At 53.6% G+C, this 25,336-nt stretch overlaps 1 protein-coding gene across 1 annotated transcript; it reads right to left on the bottom strand.

Moving 5' to 3' along the window:
* Positions 1-459: 459 nt before the first annotated feature.
* LAD1 (ladinin 1) lies at positions 460-18,993 on the bottom strand. The gene is made up of 10 exons (XM_003823036.7): positions 18,478-18,993; positions 8,365-8,508; positions 5,537-6,380; positions 4,903-5,007; positions 3,994-4,037; positions 2,518-2,590; positions 2,275-2,412; positions 1,854-1,940; positions 1,493-1,567; positions 460-1,134 (listed from the first exon to the last, which is right to left on the bottom strand). Exons 1-10 carry the CDS (start codon positions 18,513-18,515, stop codon positions 1,129-1,131), a joined length of 1,554 nt encoding a protein of 517 aa, XP_003823084.3. The 5' UTR covers positions 18,516-18,993; the 3' UTR covers positions 460-1,128.
* Between the last annotated feature and the right edge of the window lie 6,343 nt (positions 18,994-25,336).

The raw sequence follows: 25,336 nt of genomic DNA, 5'->3' as shown, positions 1-25,336 counted from the left end.
GGGCAGGGGGCTCTGCACCTGGCCGCATCCCCAGCTGATTCTGGGTAAAACTAGGGCAGTCAATCAAGATGCAGAGTTCTAATGATTTAAATTTTTGAAAAGTTGTAAACCACAGCTTTAAGGGGTTAACAGGGCACCAGGCTGATGTTCCTAGCTTGGTTGGTTCTAGATTCTCTGATGGTTCACCATTCTCCAAGCTCATAGGAGCCATGAGGTCCAGAGCATGGGGGTGGGGGTTGGAGGGGGCTTGTGGGGAAGGAGGGTAGGAGGCCTGGCCCTGTATGTGGCAGTTGCCATTCACCAAGCTAGGACTGCTGAGTGGCAAGCCACCACCTTAATGTGAGAAGAGGGGGGATGAGGAAAATGATGATCCTCCTCACACACTTCAGGTGACCTCTGCTAGAAAGCAAGGCCTCCAGAGAGGAATTCGCTTCTAAGGTCTCATCAGTCTCTTACGCCTGAGAGTAAATGAGTTTATCAGATCCTTCCTGAGAACAGGTTTTTCAGAGAAAGGGTAAGTGGTTGCACACAAAAAGGCACTTAGCTCCTGGCCACGGCAGCCGGCCAGGGAAGGGAGGGGAGAACCAAGCAGGGAGACGGGGCACAGGGAAGACGCACGGCAGCTCCTTTCCACTGGCCAGAGCGGGCCTCAGTGGCTGGGAGCAGGCCCCAGGGACAAAGATGGGTGGGTCCAGGCCTCAGAGAAGGGGGACATCATAGACACAGGGGCAATTGCTGGGAGCCGATGAGACGGGTGACTCTGGAGTTCTTGAGGGGCGCCGTGCCCTGACCGTGGATGTGAGCAGGAAGGAGCAGAGGTCTCTGGGCAGGACATAGGCCCCATAGTGCTGATGTGCACTTGTGCTGTGACCTGGGCAGAGGCTGGGTCCCAGCATCTGTTGTGCCTGCCGCAGGGTGAGAAAGTCCCAGCCCCAAGAGGCTGGGCTGGGAAGGAGCTGGCTGAGTCTTGCAAATATTCCTGACCCCAGGGGCCCTGGCCAAACAGATCCACAGGCAAAAAGGGAACAGGGACAATGAGAGGAAAGGGTGCTGCTGTGAGAGGCAGGGGCCTGGCATGAGGGAGGTCCCTTGAGACGAAGACTTGCAGATCTGTCTTGGCGGGGCTTGTCACACCTGTGGGGCAAAGAGCTGTTAGCACAAGTCAATGGGGTGTCAGGGATGGAAGGGGAAGGGGGCCACTGGATAGGAAGGCATCCCTTTGCCCAAGCCCCACACCCACAATGAGTCAGAGCCCTGTAATCTGCCAGCTGAAGAGGGAGGGGCTCTGCAGAGCTGCAGGCAGCACAACCAGGTGAGGGCTCAACCTTGTTCTCACGGTTGGCTCAGACCAATCTGCATGAGCAGGGATGGGGGCGTTCTGGGTGGACTGTGCGATTGCAGGCCAATTAGTGTGTGCACACGGGGGCGATGGGGTCTCCCACAGTACACTGTGGCCCTCCGCCGTAGGGCCAGGCTCCTCCCCACCATTCACCTCAGCGTCCAGCGAGGAGTCAGATTTCTGTCCCCACTGAGTCCTCTCGGTTGCAGATGACGCTTTCTGTGCCTCCTGATCGAGGGTATCAGGGTGGAGACCAGGGACTAAGACCAGGCTCCAAAGGGCTCGGGATACCCCAGGCCCAGCTCCCACCCCAGGATGTCCTTTCTCTTCCCAGAAGAGAAAAGGAACCCAGACCCACCCCTCCTCTCTGCCAGAGTCTGACCCACACACCCATCTATTCCTGACTGCCTCCACTCCTGAAATGACTCCTCCTCTCCCGACTGTCCCTCCTCTGTCCCCAGTCATCCTACCACAAAGGCTCCACAGTAAGAGACATCAGGGAGGGTGAGGATACCTGGGGGTCCTGATCTCCAGATTCCTGGGTCCTGCTGATCCACAGGTTAAGCCTTGATGTCACAACCCCTGAGAGCCTCAAGTTCTCCTAAAAAGAGAACTTTCCATCTCAGGGTTTAGGGCCCTTGGCAGCAGCGAGGCATGTTCAGAGGCCCTGGAATGGGATAGGACTCTCCCTCACTCCCCTATGCATCCAGCACATGCCACATATACCTGGGACAGCCCCCTCCCCTTCCCCCAGGGAGCTGTGTGCCCAGCTAAGGAGATGGGCTCAGGAACGTGAATGGGAACTCAAATGGAGGTTCTGCCAACATTAATTGACACATGAAAACAGTTTTCTAGCATTGCCACAGCCAAGATTTGGGTTTTGGAGACGTCAGGGCTAATCACCCTAAGGACCCTGTGGGGCCTGAGCCCCTCACCTTCCGGCTGGAGGCTGGTTCTGCTCGGCTCTGGCCCGCCAGTTCCTTCTCAAAGAGGTGGCGCTTGCTGGCTACACCCACAGGAGCCACGAATAACTCAGTGCAAGGCAGACCCCGAGACTTGACAGATTCTGATCTCTGGGAACCAAGAACACCAACAGCTGACCCATGCTGGGGAGGGGAAAGGGCCATGCCCACTACTCATCCTGCACCCTCCGCCCCTCAGGAGAAGCCCCCACCCACCCGTATGGCCGTGTGGTATCTCTCCAGCTTCTCTCCCAACTTCACTGTGTTGTCTGGGAGCTTCATGCTGGCACTGCAGGATGGAAGATGGAACAGGCGAGCCAAGTGAGACACCCAGGGAGACCAGGCCTGCCCCCAGGGCCTGAGGAGCAGCCCCATCACATGTTCTCATTGTGGCCAAGAGAATGTGGCCCTCCATCACACAGCAGGCTGTGTTGACTTGGCCAACATGAGGAACTTACAGACGGCAGGGATTTCCCTCCACTTCCAAGAAACGTCCCATTCAATAGGACATCCCTTCTCCCCCATACCTTGTCATTTCCACTGCAAAACACCTCCCAAAGCAGGTCCTTCCTTTCCATCTTCCCCATCACAGCAATCGCCACTTACCTGCTCTCCCAGCCTGCCACCGTGAGCTCTCCACATGGCTGCTCCTACCTCAAATCTGATCCTGTCCTTCCAGCTCAGACCCCATAGGCCTTGGCACAGCATACAAGGCTCTAGTGATCTGGGCCCTCCCCTTCCCTCCCCCACAGTATGCCTGTGTGCCAGCCAGCTGGACACCATGCTCTTCACTCTGCCTTTTTCACATGCTGTTCCCTCTATTTAAAATGCTATTCCTCCAGTTTTACATGAGCAAACTTCCTACTAGTTCATGGAAAATCAATTGCTCCATGACACCTTCCCCAGCTCTCACAGGCTGAGCAGGTGCAGCTACTCCTGAGCTCCTAGCCCTGGGTTCATATTCCTGTGTCCCTGTCCCTCCCTGGTTGGCCAGTATGTAATGTTCTCATGTTTGAGAGAGCTGCTATAGGTTTGCTGGGTGGGTGTGAGTTGCTTGAGGACAGCAGCTGTGTCATTTGTCTTTGTACTCCTCCTCCTCCACCCCCACCCCAGCCCCCAGGCCTAGCCTAGTGTAGTAGGCTCCAGTAAATGTTCATGGGGCAGATGAATACAGCATGAGTGGATGACATTCCTAATACATAAGCACATCTGCTTCTCAGATCCTATTTCAGTTTTGCTTTTTTTTCAAAGCATAGTCCTCAGGCTTCTTGCATCAACACCACCGAGCCCAGGAATCCTTGTTAAACCTGCAGACCCACAGCCCCCCAACCAGGCCTGCTGGAGCAGGGGCTTCCCCTCCCTTACACTGTTCGTAGTCTCCCTCCCAGAAAGCCCCCTTTCCCCGTCCTAACCTCAAGGCTAAACCCTCATCCCCCTTTGGGGCCCCACCCAAGCCCTGCCTCATCTGAGCAGCTCTCCCTGATCCTTCCCCATCCTTGTTCCATCTCTTCCCACCTGAGTCCATCCTGTTAATCCCATCCCCCTGCCAGATCTGGAGCCCTAGGCAAGGACTGCACCTTCCCCTCATGTGCCCTACCGCACAGCCTGGCACAAGGAGGGCGGGTGCAGGTACTCAGAAAATAGCCTGAACATGGCGAAATAGGAAAGAACCAGAGCCTCCAGGCCCCCCACCTGCGAGTTAGGGTTGTTTCCGAGTTTTCTTTCTTGGGTTTCATCTGAAATGAGAAGGAAAGGCATTGTTGTGTGGGAGTCCCCGGGAAATCGGTGGCCCCCTCGAGTGAGGAGCCCAGCTCTCAAGACATGTCGTCCTCCTCTTCAGACCTCCCACCCCTTCTACCAGGGGTCAACCCCACCAAAGAAATATGTGGACAAGCCTTCGTTAAAGACCCTTGTTTGTATCTGGAAGACACAAGTTCCCACCCACTAATATGGGTCAGAAGACTTTCTTCAGACTTCCTTCGCAGGGCACCTGTAACCACCTGTTTCCTATCTGCCTCCCACTGCCCATGAGCTCTGTGGGGGCACCAGTCGCTATCGGGCCACCTCTCCAGGGCCTAGCACACATTAGAGGCATGATACCCAATGATTGAGTGAATGACCCAGTGAACAGAAGAACCAAGAATAAACACCAAGACAAAGCAAGATGAGATTTCCCCAATCCACATAGTTTGTACTATTGGGACAGTGGCAGGGCAGGGAGCAGTAGGAGAGCCTTGCTGCTCTCTGTTCCTCCCCTCCCCTCCTAGACAAGTCTCCTAGGTGAGGCCAGGAACTGACGAAGGCAGGTGTGGACCTCCCTGCAGCCCAGGGCCAGCCCTGCCTGTCTGGTCTTCATGCAGCCCTGGCCTTGCCCACTAGGTGGGGCTGCTCATGCTTACTGGCACCTACCCCCCAGGTCACTAACCTGTTCTCCTCTGCTGAATACAACCTTGTCTGTTCAGGGCCACCCATGGGAATCCAAAGCTCCTCTCTATCCAGGGGACCTTCCTACCTAACCTACGGCTCCTATGTTGTAATGGATGCGGGCTTCCTCCACTTGCCCTCCAGTGGCTCTCAGACCAGGGTGCCCAGGGCTCTCACCCGAAAGGAGATGGTCCTGGGGCTGGAGCGTTTGAGGGAGCTGCTGTAGGTTCGCTGTGTGGGTGAGGACATATCTGCCTCTTCCTCCTTGCTGGGGATTTTCACCTGGATGGAGCAGGGGGAGTGTCACATAAGAGGTCTAGGGCCCATCAGGCCGGGGCAGCCATACACCCCATGGCTCACCCCAGGAGCTGCAGGAAGAGGGGAGAATGAGACAGCCCTGTGCCTTCTCTCCTGCCTCCTTCATCTGCTGTGGGAGTGGCTCACAGACAAAGTCCCTTGGGGCCAGGGCACCAGGAAGAGCTTTCCAGGGGAGCTTCTAGAAGGATCTGAGGCTCCCCACTAGTCTGCCGGGGTCCTGGAGCCCAGGCCCTGGATGAGGATATGGTGGGGGGCACCAGATGCTCCCTGCCCCACAGCTGGTGCCCCTTTAAGCTCCAGCAGCCTGCCCCATCTCAGCCTCCCTGCTCTGACCATGGCTAGAAGCAGGCAGGGAAAGAAGAGACTTCCAAGGCCAGCCTGCAGGTGGGAGGATGGAGGCAGCCAGGGAACCAGGGACTACCTGGGTGGGACTGGCCAGCAGTGCCAGCCAGGTGGCAGAGTAGAAGGGTGGGAGGGACGGGACACTGCCAACCTGGAGTGTGACGGGTGGGAGGCGGGAGGCCACAGTCGGAGGGTCTGAAGCCCCCTGCTCTGCCAAAGAGGGCAGTTTCTTCCCAGGGAGGGCCCTTCCTCTCTGCTCCTTGGTGGTGGCTGGGCTTCCCCCAGAGGCTGGCGGCTCCTGCGCCAGGGGCTGCTCTGAGGCTGTGGCCCTCTTTGGGGCCGGCTTAGCATCTGCAGTTGGGCTCTTCTCTGAGGCCAGTGCCTTCTCAAAGATGGAAGCTTTCTCAGACACCAGCCTCCTTCCTGAGCCCAGTGCCATCCCTGGGGCCGGCAACTTCTCAGAGACACTGGTTTTTTCTAGAACAGACTTCTTCTCTGAGCTGTTTCTTTTCTCTGACACTGCTATCTTCTCTGATAGAGATGTCTTCTCTGAGGCCAGCACCTTCTCAGAGATGGAGGTTTTATCGGAGACCAGGCTCTTTTCAGGTGCCGTCTTCTTTGGCATGGAGGATTTCTCCAAGACTGGGGACTTCTCTGGAACCCCTTTCTTCCTCTCTTCTGGCTCTCTGCCCACCAAGCTCTCCTCCTCCAGGGCCCAGGGGCCCCGCTGTTCCCGACTCAGTCTCCGGCGAGGTGGGATTTCCAGTTCCTTCTTGGGGACTAGGGGTTTCTGTGTGGCCTGCACAGGGCTCAAGCTGTCCCTCCCCTCCTCTGCCTCCAGCCTCTCCTGGATGGGGGCCTGTGCAGCCTCCACCACCTGCCGCCTCTGCCTCCGCTCCTGCCGTGTTCTGAGGATGCTCTGGATGTCCTCGTCCTCATCTTTGGAGGCTGGGGGCAGTGGCTTGGGCACCTCTGCTTCTTCCACACTCGGTAGTCTGAATCAGAAGATGGGAGACAGAATCAGAGGATAGAGGTGGAAGATACCCTAAGTATACCTAACCCAGTGGAGATGCTGCCAGGGCCACCAAGGAGGAGGTGAGGATGTCAGGCCCTGGCCTCCCCGGCTCACCACCACCTTTATCCACTCGATATATTGCACTTCCAAGGTATCATCTGAGCAAAGCACACTATGCTTTTTAAAAAGCTTATAAATTCCTATGAAGTCCAACGACTCCATGTTCAGACGTAGTCAACAGACTCTGAATAACTGCTTTAATATGTGCCAGAGCCTGCATGGGGCATTGGGGATCAAAAGGAATAAGCACAGTCTCTGCCCCTTAGATCTTAATCAAGACTAGAGATGTCCAGGGATTTTGTCAAGGTCACACAGCTGATTGGTGGGGGAGCTGGGAGCAGAACCTAAGTCTTCCGATGCACCATTCCACACTCCTGTCAGTCTTGTGGGTGCAGCCAAGACTAGGTGACAGCCACAGGTACTGGTGCAGCCCAGCTCTGGACATCCTCCAGAGTCTGCTGCCGGGCAAGGCTGGGGGAGGGGAGGACAGGAGAGGAGAGGGTCATCACAGCCCTGTTCTCCCTTCTTGGGGGACCCAAAGAAACAAAAGTAACATGAGAGGATTGTCCATAACCCACAGCACCTGGCCTCCAGCAAAAGGAGATTATTTTCCTTCCTCATCACCCTGCTCTCCATGTGCTTTTAGGCAAGTTAACTTACTGTCGGAGCCTCAGTTTTCACATCTACAAACTGGGCTTGTTAGGAAGCAAAATGAGACTCATGAGGGTGCCCAGGACAGTCCTGGCATGTAGGTGGCATTCAGTAAACCCCAGGCTCTTCCCCCACCTCATAATCCCAAAATCTAGATGGCAAAACTAGCCCCAAGTTTCTTCTCCTCAGAAGTAAATTATAGGCAGCGGCTCACACCTGTAATCCCAGCACTGGGAAGTTGAGGCTGGTGTATCGCCTGAGGTCAGGAGTTCAAGATCAGCCTGCCCAACATGGTGAAACCCCGTCTCTACTAAAAATACAAACATTATCCGGGCACGGTGGCAGGTGCCTTTAATCTCAGCTACTCGGGAGGCTGAGGCAGAATAGCTTGAACCTGGGAGGCGGAGGGTGCAGTGAGTCAAGATTGCGCCACTGCACTCCAGCTGGGGTGACAGAGCAAGACTCCATCTCAAAAAAAAAAAAAAGGCAGCCGGGCACGGTGGCTCATGCCTGTATTCCCAGCACTTTGGGAGGCCAAGTCAGGCGGATCATGAGGTCAAGAGATCGAGACCATCCTGGCCAACATGGTAAAACCCCATTTCTACTAAAAATACAAAAATTAGCTGGGTGTGGTGGCGGGTGCCTGCAGTCCCAGCTACTCAGGAGGCTGAGGCAGAAGAATTGCTTGAACCTAGGAGGCGGAGCTTGCAGTGAGCTGAGATCGCGCCACTGCACTCCAGCCTAGCGACACAGCGAGACTTCGTCTCAAAAAAAAAAAAAAAAAAAAAAAAAGAAGTAAATTATAGAGGGTCAGGGTTAGAAGAAGGCAGCCTGGATAATGGAAGGAGGCGGGAGCTTGACAGATCTGGATGGACATTCTGGCCCTGCTACTCTTGAGGTACGTGACCTCAGCAAGTCACCTAAGTACTTTTCAACCCTGTTACTCCACCTGTAAAATGGGTTAACAATACCTCTCTCTCAGGGACATTGTGTGGATTACGTGAGCTATGGCCATAAAATGTCCAGCACAGTATTAGCTCATGGATGGTCTACAAATAGTAGCAAGCATTGTTATGAAGAGGATGGAAGCTGGCAGGACTGAGTCTGGGGAAGGTGGGGAACTGGAAATTCATCATCACACCCTTCAGCCTCATTTCCTGGGCCCCAACTCCCTGAGCAGACTGAATATGCTGCACTTAGTCTGAGGCAACCAGTCCATCCCCATCCATCAGGATAGAAACCTGAGCACCTACCTCTCAGAAGCAGAGGCCTGCCGGTCTCCATTCTGGCTGAGCCTGGGAGCCTCATCATCCGTGGTGGAGCTCAGGTTGCGGTGCCGCCGCCTGCGCTCGCGCTCCTGCTCCTCCTCATCCTCCAGAGTCCTCTGCCGGGCAAGGCTGTGGGAGGGGAGGAGAGGGTCAGCACAGCTGGGGAAACCCAGGACCCTCCCGAGGCAGGCTCCTCTAGGGCTGGGAGAAGAGACCAAATGCCCTCTAGGCCTGCACTGGCTACTAGCAGCTCAGAAGTGCTTGAAACGTGGCTAGTGTGAACCAAGGCATGCTGTGTGAAATACACACTGGATCTTGAAGACCAGTGAAAGGTCTCATTAAGAACTGTGTACATTGGCCAGGCGCGGTGGCTCATGCCTATGATCCTAGCAGTTTAGGAGGCTGAGACAGGCAGATTGCCTGAGCTCAGGAGTTCGAGACCAGCTTGAGCAACATGGCAACCTCCATCTCTACAAAAATACAAAAAAAAAAAAAAAAAGATTAGCTGGGTGTGGTGGCGCACACCTGTAGTCCCAGCTACTGAGGAGGTTGAGGCACAAGAATCACTTGAACTCAGGAGGCAGAGGTTGCAGTGAGTCGAGATTGTGTCATTGCACTCCAGCCTGGGTGACACAATAAGACTGTCTCAAAAAAGAAAGAAAAAAATTGTGTATATTGATTGTGTGTTGAAATGGCAATATTGTGGATATATTGGGGTAAATGAGCTATAATATTAAAATTAATTTTGTTTTTTCCTTTTTTTTGAAACAGGATCTCGCTGTGTTGCTCAGATTGGAGTGCAGTGGCACAATCACAGCTCACTGCAGCCCCAACCTCCCAGGCTCAAGTGATCTTCCCACCTCAGCCTTCCGAGTAGCTAGGACTACAGGTGTGCACCACTACACCTGGTTAATTTTTAAATTTTTTGTAGAAATGAGGTCTCACAATGTTGCTCAGCTGGTCCTAGACTCCTGGGCTCAAGTAATCCTCCCACCTTGGCCTCCCAAAGTGCTGGGATTATAGGCATGAGCCACTGTGCTGGGCTGCTTTTTACTTTTTTAATGTGACTACTCAAAAACTTAACATTTTAGGCTGGGCGCGGTGGCTCACACCTGTAATCCCAGCACTTTGGGAGGCTGAGGAGGGTGGATCACCAGAGATCAAGACTTGCTGAAACCCTGTCTCTACTAAAAATACAAAAAAAAAAAAAAAATTAGCTGGGCATAGCGGTGCATGCCTATAATCCCAGCCACTCGGGAGGCTGAGGCCGGAGAATTGCTTGAACCTGGGAGGCAGAGGTTGCAGTGAGCCGAGATAGTGCCATTGCACTCCAGCCTGGGCAAGAGTGAAACTCCATCTCAAAAAAAACTTAACATTTTAAATGTAGTTCAAATTATACGTCTATTAAATTCCTAGTAAAGCTGCAGGGCTTTGGATTAAACTGGGGTTTCTCCAGCTCAGCACTGTTGACACTTTGGCCAGACAATTCCGTGTCCAGGGCTGTCCTGGATCACAGGACGTTTAGCAGCATCCCTAGCCTCTACCTGCTGGGTGCCAGTAGTACATTCCCCAGCTGGGACAACCAAAATGTTTCCTGACATTGCCAAATGTCTCCTGGGGGGCAAAGTCACCCCAGATAGGAACCACTGGGTTGAACTGTACTCTGGACCCCAGGATGAGAATGGGGGGGCCTCCATCCCTGGGGGTGACCAGGAACGTGGAAGGGCGGGCCTGGTCCTGCCTGAAGGAAACAGATGAACTTGCCAAGTGCCTTTCTCTTTTTGGTCCTGGGATTCTTAGGTAATATCCATCAGTGGACAGTCATGGAGATATTTCCTCACTCAATTCCCCATGGAATTTCTTAGCTTTTGGGAAGGGAAGACTTACAAACAAAACCATTTACACATGGAAAAAACTCCAATATCGCCTTCCTTTCACTTCCCAGGGGCTCTTGGAGCCTCCCTCACCTTTCAGATGGAAAGAGCTTCATGGAAAGAGTTGAGCCATGGAGCTCCACAGATCTGGATGAAAATCCAGACAGCTTTCACTTCTCTGGGGAGCAAGGGGACCCCACACCCTACTTTTGGTTCCTGCCCCAGTCACCCTTCATTCATGGGGCCAAGCAGGCATTCTACAGCCAGCCAGGCAACTCCACCAGTCTATCCATCTACTACTCGCCCACGCATCCATGTACTCAGCCACCCAGCTGTTTCCACCATCTTTATCCACCTGCCCTACCTACCACCTCCCACCAGCCCATCTTCCATCCACCCCACCCCTTCCAGTCCAACCAAACAGCAAATGAAAACTGAATGACTATGACAAGCCAGCACCATGTCAGGAACTGTGTGGGCATCACAGAACATGGCAGGGTCTCTGCCCTGGAGATATTGACAATCCAGTGAAAAAGAGAAGTGTGTCCACCAATAACTCCCCCAACCAAAGTGCATAAGTTGTTCTTCAGTGTGAGAGAACAGATGCTATAGGCCAAGATTATCAGAAAAGGCTCATGGAAGAGATGAACCGGGCTGCATCTCAGTGAACAAACAGGCTTTCGATGGGGTGGGGCTGGCAGTCCAGGCAGAGGGAAGGTACCGAGGTTCAGGGTTTGCTGGGGACGGGAGGCTGAGCTTCACCCCGGGAGGCAGGAGGGGGTGTGAGCAGGGGAGTACCAGGCTGTGAAAGTCAGCTGGGGGAGCCCTTCTCTGTGGTTCCCCCTGCATTGTCTGCAAATCAGGTTAAAAGTTTCTAGAAAAGGCCTCTTTCTTCCCTCCCAGAGTTATAGCAACGACTGCAAGGCCTCCTCTTGCCACTGCCAGATGCCAAACTCTCTACCCTTTGCTGTCCCAGCCTCTCCTGCTGCTCAGCCCTAGTTCCCACTGAGCCTGTCTCCTCCACAGGGAGTCTGTGGTAAGGCAAGGTCAGGTGATCTGGTTTCTAGTCCTCCTGCCCTTTGGCAAGTTACTTCCTTTTCTCTTCCTCAGTTTTCCCTCCTAAAATGAGAAGGATGAACCACATGAACCGCTCCGATTTTTTTCTAGGTCCAGCATCCCCTGGATTGAGCCAATATTCACTAAAAAATTACTTTTGAGGACCTACTATGTGCCAGGCACGATTCCAGGGGCTGGGAACAGCTGGGAATGAGACCAACAGGGTCTTCCCCTTCACAGGGCACACATCCAGCATGGGGGAGTCAGACCATGAGCAAGGAAACGAGCCCATGAACAAAATGACACCAGCTAAGTGTCACTAGGACAAGGGAACAAAGTAAGTGACATGAGAGAAGGTGGCTGGGTGGGGAAGCCCCCTCGGAGAGCCCTGGTTCATGAGGAGGAGGCAGCAGAGCCAGATCCGGCAGCCAGTGTTCCAGGAGGAGGATCCAGCCAGTGCAGAGCCTGCATGTGAGGAGCTGGGTATTCAGGGGAAGACGGGAAACCAGGGCCAGAGTGGCCCACAGGGAAGCTGGAGAGGGAAGCAAGGCCAGAGCAGAGGGCCTTGGAGACCAGGGAAAGGACTTGGGTTTTATTCCAGGTGTGCTGGAGAGCCCTGGAGAGTGTTACACAGAAAAACAACATGATGGGATCGCTCTATTTTTAATCTCTCTGGCTGCTGTATGAAAAAAAAAACATTGAAAGGGCCAGGGGAGAGGGGAAACAGAGGACCTGTCAGAAGGCACCTGCAATCCCATAGGCGAGAGCTAGAACTATGGTGGCTTGAACTGGGGTGGGGACAGAAAATATGGGGAAAAGTGATAGATTCGGGACATGTTCTGAAGATACAGCCACCAGGGTTGACTGTTGGATTGGATGTTGGGTGGGAGGAGGGGGAGGAAAAGAGAAAAATCAAGAACTGCTAGATTTTGGGTCCAAGCTATTTCTGGAGGGCCATTAATAACATGGGGAAGACCAGGGGAGGAAGGAGTGTGGTGGGCTGTTGGGTGGTAGTGGGGAGGGACAAGAAGGAGATGAAGAGCTGTGCTTCTGGCTTGTTCCAAAGGAGAAGAAACCAGCGAAAGGCAAAGATCAAGACGCTGCAGCCAGGGAGCTGGAAGGAAACCAGAGGAGGGTGTTGGCATGAACAGGGGAGTGAGGGCCCCAGTCAGATGCTGCTGCGAGGGGAATGAGACCAAGACAGAATTGTGAGCACAGAGGCACCAGGTACCACAGGAAAAGCAGATGCCAGGGCTGTACCAGAGCCTGAGCAGGCTGGTGGGGGTAAATGGAAACCAAAAAAGGAATTAGTGAGTATCAACAACTCTTTTGAGAAGCAAATAGCATGGAACAGTAGTGGCTGGGCGCAGTGGCTCATGCCTGTAATCCTAGCACTTTGAGAGGCTGAGGCAGGTGGATCACCTGAGGTCAGGAGTTCAAGACCAGCCTGGCCAATATGGTGAAACCCTGTCTCTCCTAAAAATACAAAAATTAGCCGGGCATGGTGGCAGACTCCTATAATCCCAGCTACTCGGGAGGCTGAGGCAAGAAAATGGCTAGAACCCAGGAGGTAGAGGTTGCAGTGAGCCAAGATCACGCCACTGCACTCCAGCCTAGATGACAAAGTAAGACTCCATCTCAAAAAAAAAAAAAAGGTGGGACAGTAGCTAGAGGAGGATGTGGGCTCAAAGAATGCTTTAAGTTAAGGTATAATTTACATTAATGTACAGATCTTAAGTTTTGCTTTTTTTTTTTTTTTTTTTGATGAGCAAACAAAGGAGAGAGTGGAGAAGGTCTGAGAGGGTTGAAAAGAGTGTGACTGGCTGGGCATGATGGCTCACGCCTGTAATCCCAGCACTTTGGGAGGCCAAGGTGGGAGGATTACTTGAGCCCAGGAGTTTGAGACTAGCTTGGGCAACAAAGTGAGACCCCCATCTCTATATAAGTGAAGAGTGATTGAGTTGTCCTGCAGTGAGAGAAACAACCGCAGGATAGGGTGTCTCATCTCTAGTGCCCAGCACGGTGCCTGGCACCCAGCAGGTGCTGACAAATGTGGAACAGCAAGTAAGTGTCAATTTCAGGGGTGCTGGGCTCTCCTCCTCCCTAGAAATTACAAAACTTCTGCCTCGATGCCGAGGCGCACAAAGGGGGAACAAAGCCCACTCCTCCCCCAAAGGCAATCTGCCCAGCTGTCTGCCCAGGGAAGGCGAGTGCCTGCCCATCACCCCAAGGGGAAAGGAAGTGCCTTTGGAGGAGAACCTTCCAGACCCCCCCAATTCTGCCAGCAGGGCAGCTCTTCCTGGTGAGAACCTCAATCCCTCCTCTGTCAGTCACACCTCTACTTCCTCAGGGGAGATGGAGAGGCGCCCAAATCAAACTTTCCCCCTATGGCCTTGGCCACGGAACTTAAATAAGATTCCCCTGGGCCTCTGCATGACTGCTGTGAGCTCTGGGTATTTGTAGATTGAACATTCATCATTCATTCATCCTTCATTCACTACACACAAACAGATGCTCTCTTATAAGTCAGGCTCCAAAGTCCCACCTCTCCTCAGTTTTCTTATTCAGATTTAGAAACGCCAACTTCTGCTGGCTTACACGTGAGGCCACGCCTCCAGCTCCCTCCTCTGGATGCACCCCGTCCCTTGTCCACAGCCTGGAAACAGCTCTTGCCCTCCAAAGCTGAGGGATCCAAATACTGGGGAAAGTGGCCCACAAAGCCCAGAGTGCCTCTCCCCTGACCACACCCACAGCTGGCTGAGCTGGAGCCTCCAGGGTTCCTGGGTCTTGAGCCACACAGCTCCCACATGCCACCCTCAGCCCTTGGGGAAGTGGCCTATTTGTTTATCCTCCTGTGGGGCCCTGGATGGTGCATGAGCACTCAGAGCCTGGTCTCCTGGGGGTCTCCAGGGCTCAGCTGCAGGACTCAGAACCCAGGGATCCTTGAGTGTCCCCAAGCTTTATACTAAGACCCCACAGCTCACCCAAGGTGATGTGGCCACTGCCCCTGCTGCTTGGGAATCATGGGGCTGCCTTCAACCCTGACACCTGGCAAAACATGAGTCCCTTCAGCAGCACCACCCCACCCTGGGGAGAAATGTTATCTCCAATAAGCACAAGTTATGAGGATAAAAATGGAAGGGAGGGAAGGGCAAAGCCCAGTCCCCAGGAGGGGACTCAGTGGGTACAGCTGTTGAAACCCCGGTAATAAATTAAAAAACTGAGGGCTCAAAACAGTGTTAGGCACTTCTTGAACATGGTGAATATGAATAAATCCATAACTAAAGGAATAAGGGGGGAAGTGAGCACATTAACGTGGAAGTGCTTACTCTAACACCAGTCACTGTTCTAATACCCCTGGCATTCATCTTTACAACAGCCACTGGGTGCGGTGGCTCATGCTTGTAATCCCAGCACTTTGGGAGGCCAAGGCGGCCAGATCACTTGAGGCCAGGAGTTCGAGATCAGGCTGGCCAACATGGTGAAACCCCATCTGTACTAAAAATAGAAAAAAAATAGCTGGGTGTGGTGGCGGGTGCCTGTAATCCCAGCTACTCAGGAGACTGAGGCATGAGAATCACTTAGAACCCAAGAGGTGGAGGTTGCAGTGAGCCAAGATCATGCCACTGCACTCCAGCCTGAGTGACAGAGTGAGACTCTGTCCATCTCGTATATAAAGAAACTGAGGCTCAAAAGAGTTAACAACCTTCCCACGATCGCACAGCTAATAAAAACAAGAAACCAAGATTTAAACCTAGGTCAGCCTCTCAAAAGCACCTACGCTTAACCATCATACCAAGTGCCAGAAAAGGTATGGCCAGGGAGGGCTGGCCCTAACCCAGAGGGAGCTCAACAGCTGAACCTTCAAGGGAGGGAACAGAGGCCCAAGAGGGCATCTGAAGGTGTGGTATTCCCTACCCCAGGACAGGCTGGGGCCCAGGGCAAAGCCTGGGAGGGCAGAGGTTTGGGGAAACCCTGTGGCCCATGCAACATTGACCTTCAAGCCCCAGAGCCAGGCCCAGGGTGAAACCTACAGGCCCGAACAGCTGCGGAGGCTCAGCTGCTGCTACTAGCTGAGGCCACAGCCCCAGGCAGCTGCCTACCACTCCTTCCCTCTAGACAACCCTTTCCCCCACCTCCTGGCCTTCATCTGGGGACACATGTCCCTCTCGGTGTCTCCATGTAATGCTGCTATCCTCCTCCCCACTCCAGACTTCAACTCCATCCTTTGGGGATGGGGATCCTCTTTTTCTCTTAAATAATTCTAAAGGACATTCTGCTGTTACTCACTAGAGAGCTTGTTTTGACCTCTCCCCTGGGAATTTTCTTCCTGAAGTCTAACTTCCATCTATTCTGCAGCAACTGATGGCAGGGATTTAAGTGAAGTGGTTGTTAAAAGTCATATTTAGCAGTACAAGCCATTTTCCCAAATTGAATCATAGACAGAAGCCCATTATACAACAGATTAAGGCTCAGCTGCCCTGCTTAAAGCTGGGAGAGGGTGAGAAGGCTGCCCCAGATGCATTTTGTGGAACCCTGGGGCTCAAGGAGCATAATTTGCAAAGCTTGGGGGCTGGGGTTAGGGAAGGGAGGACAGAGGAGGGATGGGGGATCATGCCCATGACCTTGGCCAGTCTCCTGCACCTAAGCAGGGCAGGTCTTAAGCTCCCCTTCTGCATGGTCACTGTGGGGGGTAACTCAGGTCTCTTCCAGCCCCAAAGGTCTAGGGAGAGGTGTCTGGAGAACCCAGGGCAGCGATTGGAAGTAGGAGGGCGGCTCAAGGCCCAGGCAGGGAAATGATTAACCACTGGCTGTTCAGTCCCAGGCACTCTCAGATCCACCCCTCACCCCCTGCAGACAGGCCTGGCCCAGCCTCACTGGTCACCAGGCCAGTCCGGGGAGAAAAGGACAAGGCCTCTGACCAGGGCACCCAGCCAGCCAGCTCACCACTGCCCCCCCATCCCAGGGCTGGAAGACTTGAATCTCTGCTCCATGCCAAGGATGGGCTGCAGGCTGGCCCCCAGCTACCCACCCACCTCTCCATCCACCTCCCCACCTGGGACCGTGCTGTCACACCCTAGCACGGTCCTCCCCAGCCCAGGAGGCTCTGTTGACAGTGACTCACAGCCCTTTCCTGCCTGCCCGCTGAGGCTTGTTCACCCAGGGAGCGGAGCGGGAGCGGTCCTCTGTTCCAGGTGCCTCATCAGGGTGACTGTTGGCAGCAGCTGCGTCTGCCCACAGGGCTCTATGAGGGCTGGGACCCGGCAGGGAGGGCAGGCCAGGGGCCCCTGTGGCAGGACTGGTTCCCCAGAGCTTCCTGGCACTTACCCTGGACATCTTGTGGGAACTTGGCTGTAGCCACATGAGTCCATGTCCATCTGAGCAGTGGACAAGCTTAGGCCAGACCTTGCTCCCATTTTCAAAGTTCCAGTGCCCCAGCTGCCTCCCCCACCACACACACACCCCCATGCATATCCAGGCATGCTTTCAGACACAAAATCACATATATCCCACCAGACTATGAACTTCTGAAGAAGGAGTGTCTGGTTTGTATTTTTAACCCAATGCACAGTACTGAGGTCTTCAATAAACAGTTCAACTGAACATATGCAGACTGACAAGCTCAAGACTCAGCAACATAAGAACCAGCTCCCCACACAGATGTGTCATCTCTTCATAGGCCATAAACACACTTGTCCACAAGTATGCCACACACACACACACATAAGCATACATTCATAGGCACAGGTAGGCCCACATCTAGAAGCAAAGACACTCCCACATCAACCCCCAGGCACACTGACCCACATGCAAAGTCCAAGACCTTGACTCCTCAGCCGCACCCTCAGCATAGACCTTCCTCTATAGCAGCCTGGGTTTCTTTTCCAGAGCACTGAGTTCCCTCCATTCGTGGGGCTTACCTTTTCCCCTCTCTAGAGCCCATGGGCTGCCCACAGTGCTTCAGAGCACTGTGAGGTCTTGAGGGTCTGGGGAGGTGGCCCCCCAGTCCCAGGCGATGAGCTGCTAGGGAGAGGCTAAGCCTGAGACAATGAGGTAGTTCTGGAGCCCTTATTAAGGGAGGGCAGGAGCAGGGTAGAGGACATACTAGAGCACTGGAAAAACCTGTGAAAGATGCCTTGCTGGGGAAAGCCTACAGGACCCAAATGGCTGGAGGGTCTGCACCTGGCAGAGATAGCCCTGGCTCAGGAAAGGCCAAGACCCAAATGCCCACCTGGGAGGAGCTAAGAGGCTAATATCTACCTGGCTAGAAAGGGATCAAAAGAGCAGGCTCCAGCTCTGGGCTACCGCAGGAGCCTCAGTTTCCTTAGGGACAAGATGGGGGACGGGGGCGCCCAGTGGAGGAATGAGGTGAAAATGCTCACAGGGGGCCTTCTTGGCAGAGGTGCAGGGTCGCTCCAAGAGAAGTCGCTAGAGGTCACCAATCTCCATGAGGGGTGCTGCCTTCTGAACACCCGCCTTCCCCAGGCCTCTCGGACCCTGATGGGATGTCCAGCAGGCAGGGGTAGGATGCCTCATCCCCTGACCCTTTAGGAGACCAGTGTACAAGTAAATATTGCAGCAGCACAGATGGGGATGGCAACTATCTTAAGGTTCCCAGCCCAGATGCCACCCCAAAATGCCATGCTGAGATTCTGAGCGTCCTTAGTGGGAGACGGGTCTGCTTCCCTCCAGTCCTCTTCACTGACCCCTCCAAGACGGCTCTCCCTGCTCCGCCTCCCAAGAGGGGCTGTGGGACACCTCCCAGGGGTCCTCTCCACGAGAGACACACGGGGGCAGTGAGAGAGGCTTCTCTCAGGAATGAGGCTTGGAGGTTACTCCTGAACACCTCCACAATCCCCCAAAACGTTCCTTCCTGCTTCCACCTTCCACAGGGGGGGGCCATATCCCAGCGGGCGTCCAGACTGGGGACCAGCCTTCCCCTAAGCACCCTGTGTGGGGCCTCAGGCCCCGAGGGGAGAAGACCCACCCTGTAACCTCAGGGGTCCCGAGTTTGGCCCCAATCCTGTCTCCCGCGAGTCGCAGCAAGACCAGGATCCAGCCTCAGTGTCAGAGTCCCAGGCGGGGAGGAGGCCGGTGCCCCGAGGAGAGGAGACCCAAAGGCTCCCCGCCGACCCCCCGCCCCTCCCGGCTCCCTCACGGCGCTCACCTGGACAGCGCGGACCAGTCCTTCCTGCTGACAGCCATGCTGCAGGAGCCCCGCGTGGCCGCCCGCGCCCCGCCGGCCGCCGCCTCACCTGGCGCCCCTCCCCTTCCAGCCCAGGTGGGATCACATGGCCGCTTATCTCACCCCCGCGCGCCCCGGCCGCGCTCCGATTTGCCGACCCGGGAATGGCCTCTGGGATGTGGGCGTCCCAGACAAAGCCGCATTGATTGCAGCCCAGGCCGGCCCGGCCGCGAGGCCGCAAGCACTGGGTGGACCGTCGGACGGATCGCGGGACCGAACGACGGACGCCCGGGGCCGGCGTGGGGCTGGTCGGCTGCCCGGGGCGAGGGCGGGAGACTTCCTGCTCAGAACCAGTCCGACCAGCTTGGCGCTGGGACGCCTCCCCGCGCTGTGCCGCGGCCCGGGGTGCCGGGGAGCTGGGCTGGGGGCGGGGACCCCTGCCGGGAACCCGACTTAGCCCGGAGACGCTCAAGAGCAAGAAGCCGAGCGGAAAAGTTAGCGCAGGTACCGTGATATCGGGGCTAGAGCGCCCGCGCCTTCGGGGCCCCTTCGCAGGGAGCGCCCTCCCCACTCCCTGGCTTCGGAACCCACCCGGGCCCACCGTCCCAGTAGGCCTCGCTGAGATGAATGGGGCATTGCTTTCTGAGCTGCACACAAAACATGCCCCTGGTAGACCCAGCCCCACCCAAAGGGAGAATCTTAGACTCAATTCAGCAAACATTTGTGAAAGCACAAATATGTCAAAGGCACTGTCCTTGCTCCCTGATACTGGACTTTGGGCTAGAGTGGCAGGGTGTATAATAAGGGCAGAGGAAGCTCAGTTTTTCTTCCCCGAGGAAAGATTAAACACAGATATCTAGGACTCGAATTTTGGAGCACCGTGAGACAGCTCAGGCACCCCTGACACCACCTGGCTCCCTTTACGTGCCCATCTGGGCTGGTGCGGGGCCAGGTGCTTTCTATCCAGGAACCAGCCTCAGGTGGGCTTGGGCTAAGAGAGGGTCAGGCGTTGAGCATGGAGAATCTTATCTTCCCTGATGGATCTGAACTGCAGGGTCAGTGCACAGTTGCTGTTCCTGCCCTGAGAGGAAGGAGGCACAGCCCCAGCGCCAGGATGAGAATATCAAAAGGGAGCCTGAGCCAGAGCCAGAACTGCCCTCATGCTCCTGGGCCTCGCTGCCCAGCCTCAGCCTCTCTTTGGTGCTCATCTCAGGCCTTCCAGCTCTGAGATCTCACGGCAAAGGGCAAGCTAGCTGCTGGGCAGAAGCCTGGAAACACAGACACAGCCAGCCTGTTGAGATTCCCCCTCCCAAAGTACCCCCTCCTCCAGGGAGCCTTCCTTCTTGGCAAGGGTGGGACGAGGTCCAGGACATGAGAACTGGACTGGTAACTTGCACACTTGAGCTCTGATTCTGACATTTGTGAACTGTGTGACTTGGGACAAACTCCTTCAGTTTCCTTATCTGTGGAGTGGATGTTACGATACCTTGCTCTGCTTCCTTCCAGGTTGTGGAAATCATGAGTTCCCTGCTAGTGACATTGGAGTGCACAGATGAATATCGACAAGGCTCCAGGGAGTTCTGAACAGAGGCCAAGGCAGGCCCTGGAGCTGTATGCTGCTTACAGGAAAAGAGAAAGAGGGGACCCCAATAGTCTAGGTCCCTGGATCCTCTGACCCGGGGCCTGACACTGTCAGGGAAGCTGCTGTCTCCCTGGGGACCTATTGAATGTTCTTCCCATGGCTGGTCAGTGCTGACACCTCAACACAGGAAGAGAAATACTCCTATGAAGTCATCTGAAGCCTGGTCATGCCAGGGACACTTCACGAAGCCAGGAACAGTCCTGTTTCTAAAAGCCCAAAATCTAATAGCCTCTCTACAGATATAAAAGCCCAAAGACATGGAAAGTTTGTATGCAGACAACCCTAGAAGTAAGGAAAAGTGAATGACATATATGTCAATGCCCAGAAAGTTCCTTGAGATCAGACACTGTACATTTATGGGATACTTTCTAAGTGCCAGCTACTGTACTTGGTGCTGGATCAGTGCATCCATTTCCTGGGGCTCCCGTGATGAAGTGCCACAAACTGGATGGCTTTAAACAACAGAAGTTTACTCTCTCACAGTTCTGAAGGTTAGAAGTCTGCCATCAAGATATGAGCACACCCAGCCTCTCTCCAAAGGCTCCAGAGGAGAATCCTTCCTTGCTTCTTCCTAGAGCTCCTTGGCATACAGCTGCATTACTCCAAGATTTGCCTCTCTTGTCACACAGCATTCTGCCTGTGTCTCTTGTTTGTGTTCAAGTATCCCTCCACCCTAATTTAGTATGACCTCATTTTAGCTTGATTATGCCTGCAAAGACCCTATTTCCAAATAAGGTCACATTCACAGGTACCAGAAGTTATGAATTGAACACATCTTTTTTGGGATGTGTTCTACCCATTATAATTCATTCTACCCACTATAATCAACAAGTGGCTTTGACATTCAGTGACACAAAGATGATAAGGACTCGGTTCCTGACCTCAGGACTTTCTCAGTCTATCAGTGAAGACACACACATGCTAGTGAACACACACACATACACAAGCACACATATACCCCAAGCCTCATTCAAGTCAGACTGTGATTAAAAATGGAAATTGTGTCATCAGGAGGGATTGGGGAAGTCTTCACACAAGAAAGAACATCTAAGTTGGGCCTTGAAGGGTAAGTGGAATTCAATTGTCAGAAAGGGCGTGAGGGCATCCAGCTATAGGACACAGCATAAACAAAGACATTGGGACATAAACATGAAAGGTGTGTGTGGAACAGAGAGAAAACTAGTCTGCGTGAAGCATTGAGCCCCTTCCAAGGCTGAAAGGAAAGGTTGGAGACAGGTAGTAAGGACTTTGTGTGTTGTGCTAAAGAGTCAGTCAGCCTTGGCCGGGTATGGAGACTCACGCCTGTAATCCCAGCATTTTAGGAGGCTGAGGCGGGCAGATCACTTGAGGTCAGGAGTTCAAGACCAGCCTGGGCAACATGGCAAAACCCCATCTCTACTAAAAATACAAAAAATGAGCTGGTCGTGGTGGCACACATCTGTAATCCCAGCTACTTGGGAGGCTGAGGCAAAAGAATCACTTGAACCTAGGAGGCAGAGATTGCAGTGTGCCAAGATCACACCACTGAACTGCACTGCACTCCAGCCTTGGCAACAGAGCAAGACTCTGTCTCAAAAAAAAAAAAAAAAAAAAAGCCTTTATCCTGTAGAATTAAGTTGAATATAGAAAATGAGAAGGGTTTGGAGGCAGTGTGGCAAGAGATCACACTGGAAGGGAGACAGCTTAGGGGGCTATTTTTTATAGTCAACAAAAGAAATGAAGGCCCTGAGCAAGGGCACCAGGAGGATGGGGAGGAGAAGGTGTTGGCAGGAGTTTTGGAAGGCTGGATGGCCAGGACTGAGTTGATTGACTATGGCTTGTGAGGGAGGAGAAATCTAGATGACTCCCATCTCCCTGCTGGAGGGACTGGGTGAATGAGGTGCCATTGATGAGACAGGGATGTGAGAGCAGGAGATCTAGGGAGGGGTGACTTTAGACCACCGAGGGTTTCTCAGCCTCAGCATTATGGCCATTTCAGCCTGATAATTCCTTGTCGGGGGCTGTCTGTGCATTGTGAGATGGTCACCAGCATCCTTGGCCTCTACTCATTTGAATTTAACGTCCCTGAAGACAGCCGGATGGAGCTGCCCAATAGATGGTTGGGTGTTGGAGCGGGGGAGCTCAGGAGACAGCTTTGCATTGTGTTTTCCATAGCATGCAAGGGCCCTTGCTGAGTAGGAAGGAGGAGGGAATGACTCCTTGTGAGCGGCGAGGTTGGAGTTCAAGTTATCTGTGCCCATGCCCTGGCTCCCCAAGCATCTTGTGGGTGCCTTGAGAAGAAAAAGAATGTCTTATTTGCCTCAGTATCCCCTCAACACTATGCCTGGCAGAGTTGGTGCTTAATAAAGGTTTAGAGAATTGCACTAACTTGATTTGGAAAGAACAGGAAAACCCAAATAGCCTGAAAGCCCCTGCCAAGAGTAACATTAGGAGGCTGGGTCAGGAAGAAGCTGAGATCAGGCGAGGTTAAATATCCAGGATCTCTGGTCTCCAGGATCTGCCAAAACCAGGATGTGGAGCATCAGCAACTGTCGTAGTTGTTGATGGGAGTGTAAGTGGTACAACTAGCAAAGGTGGGGATGTCATTCTTGTCGACCCAACAGTTGCACTCCTGGGTAGAGAAGCTCTTGAACATGAGCATCAGAAGTGAACTCATGAATATTCAAATCAGCACAATTGGTAGTGGCAGAGATCTAAATGTCTATCAGCAGGAAAGGGAATGAATGGTGTTTTCATCATTTCATCATTTCATGGCAGTGAAAATGAATGAACTACAATTATCAATAGGGATGAATTTACAACCTTAACATTGAAGGGGAAAAAGCAAAATGCATGCACTTAAGTAAGGTTTACAAAAAGATCCAAAACTCAATGATGTATTAGGAATTCATAAATACGTAGTAACATTATGAAGAGAACCAAGAGAATAACAAACATAAAATTGAGGATTGTATTTACCTTTGTGGAGAGGAAGGGGTTGTGATTGGGGAGGGACGCATAAGGGCTTCAAAAGTATGTGTGATATCCTAGTTCTTAAAATGAGTGGTTGGCAGATGGGTGTTCACTTTACAATTCTTTATACGTACATTAAAAACGTATGCGTATGCTGGTTACTTCCTCCAGGGACATTCCACCAGGCAGGGCTTAGCACAACTGGGAATTCCCTGGTCAAAGTCAGGGAATTTCAAGATTTTTCAGCCAGTGGTTGGGCAAGGGGTCGTCTCTCTCGTCCCCTCCCTCGAGGTTCTGAGGAGCCTCAGAACAGATGTTCAACCTCTGGAATCCCCCAGAAAAAAGACTCATAGGGCAGCTTCCCCTTTCTCGGACAGGGCAGAGTGGAGATCCAGGGGGATCCCCAGCCCCAACCAGCTGGCTCGAGGTCACATCCTGATATTTCAGTTCTGTTCCCATTCATGTGTCTCAGCTGAGCAACTGCCACGCTTGTGGCACTCTTAGGGGAAGGGAAGAAATGAATGAAGTGATAAGACCCACGCCCTAAAGAATCCAGGGCAGTAAGCTCCCTGGCTTTCGGTTTTTACAAACTAATAATATTGTGTAATATAAATACTGACATTGTGCTGCCACCATTTTATTTTGTGAAGTAAGAGCATTAGAAAACAATTGCCACCTACTGTCCTCCTATTCCATAAGTAAGGGCTAATTTAATACTCCAGTAATAAAACAAAGGCATGCATGCTTTTAGATCAGAGGAGGGTCGTTTCCACCGAATACATTTAGCTTTATGAAAATCTCACTACATTTGTGGCCATGGTTTCCTCCTTGTGGGGTGGAGCAGTTGAAATTTAGGTCACAAAGAGCCAGTCAGGAGAAGAGCATCTGGGAGGCACTAGTACAGGGGACACACAGGTGTCTGTGACACTCAGGGTGGGCAGACAGGTCATCACCCTGCATTCTGCATGCCCACGCACACACACCATGCTCACCCCTTCTGATGAACAGGCACAAGCGTTCACACACACGCTCCTCCCCCAGGGGCTCCCAGGTTGGAACACCTCCCCTGACTGCCAGGCAAAGCCATACCTCTCTCCTGAACCCAGGGCAAAGGGCCAGGCTCACCCAGCCTGTGCCAACCAGTGAGAGAGGCCAATGGTTGGCACTGGAGCCAGTTGGGGTGCTGAGTTGAGGCCAGAGATGGGCAGCCTGTTCAGATCCCTGGGCGTTTGCCTCTGGCCAGGAGACCAAAGCCCTGTCCACATCCAATTTTCTCAGACTGGGAGTCTGGGGACCTACTTCCTAGCTCCAGTTAGGTTTGTGACCTTGAGCAAGTCACCCTCCCTCTCTGGTCCTTTGGACATTGACCGCAGTGCTCTGGGCCAGTGCTATGGGGTTTTCGAGGCTCACCCTGCTCAGCCTTCGTCTCAGGGGACCCACAAGCCAGCCTAGAAGTGTGTCTTGGAAGGAAGAGAAAACCCTTGCCCCTCACCTTTAATGAAAGACCCACAGGCAGACAAGCTTTGGGGATGTCTGAGGAAAGAGACCTGATGGGGGTCAGGAGAAGAAGCTGCCATTAGCACTGGTCCCAGCGAACTGTCCTGGGCTTCCGCAGCTTGGTCACCCACCTGGAACGAAGCTACCCCCCGCCCGCCCCCGGCTGCCCAGCCCAGAGCCTTGTGGGGAGTATGACTCACTTCGTGGGGGGCCATTGTGGCTAATGTTTAACTCTGCCCCTCCTTCAGCAAGGCACTTTAGCCCCAGCAGCCCTTAGCGCTGGGCCCTGCCCTGATCATGCCTGCTGCTGAGTGGGCTCAGACACACAGCTGAGCTTGGCCTCCTTGCCCCGTGGGGACCGGGCACCCTGTGGGGAAAGGTGGGGGCAACAGCTGGTCTCCCAAGGGCTCTGGGACAGGCAAGAGTGTAGCAGGTGGCATCCTGCCCTGGTCATTCCTACCAAGCAGAGAGGAGCACCAGGCCCATCTCCACCAGCTGCAGAGAGAGGGGGTGCCCACCCAGCTATTGTGTGCTGATTAGTAATAGATATCCCCGAAGTAGCACCCTATGCCTCTACTCTCAGCCAGGGCCCCATGTTGGAGGAAGGCCTCACCTTAGCCCATCTGTATGTCACCTGCATCTCCTTTGAATGTTTCCCCTTTGGTGCGGGTGTGGGGACTCCCCAGGTGCATATGCAGGACCCTCGAACCCCAGCTGTGTCCTTCCAAGAAAGTTGGGCTCTGTTAAGGC

Source organism: Pan paniscus, chromosome 1 (genome assembly GCF_029289425.2).
Source record: "Pan paniscus chromosome 1, NHGRI_mPanPan1-v2.0_pri, whole genome shotgun sequence".
NCBI classification, from domain to species: Eukaryota; Metazoa; Chordata; class Mammalia; order Primates; family Hominidae; genus Pan; species Pan paniscus.
Note: the sequence above shows the minus strand (reverse complement) of the source record. Positions and strands in the feature narration are given on the sequence as shown.

Bases quoted from the DNA above. Each gene is read 5' to 3' on its own strand.
- LAD1 (XM_003823036.7), bottom strand. From the start codon at position 18,515: ATGGCTGTCAGCAGGAAGGACTGGTCCGCGCTGTCCAG. The intron at 2,413-2,517 runs GTGGGTGGGGGC...CTTGGTTCCCAG, and splicing joins GATACCACACGGCCATACGG to AGATCAGAATCTGTCAAGTC. The intron at 1,568-1,853 runs GTATCCTCACCC...ACCCTCGATCAG, and splicing joins CTGGAGATCAGGACCCCCAG to GAGGCACAGAAAGCGTCATC.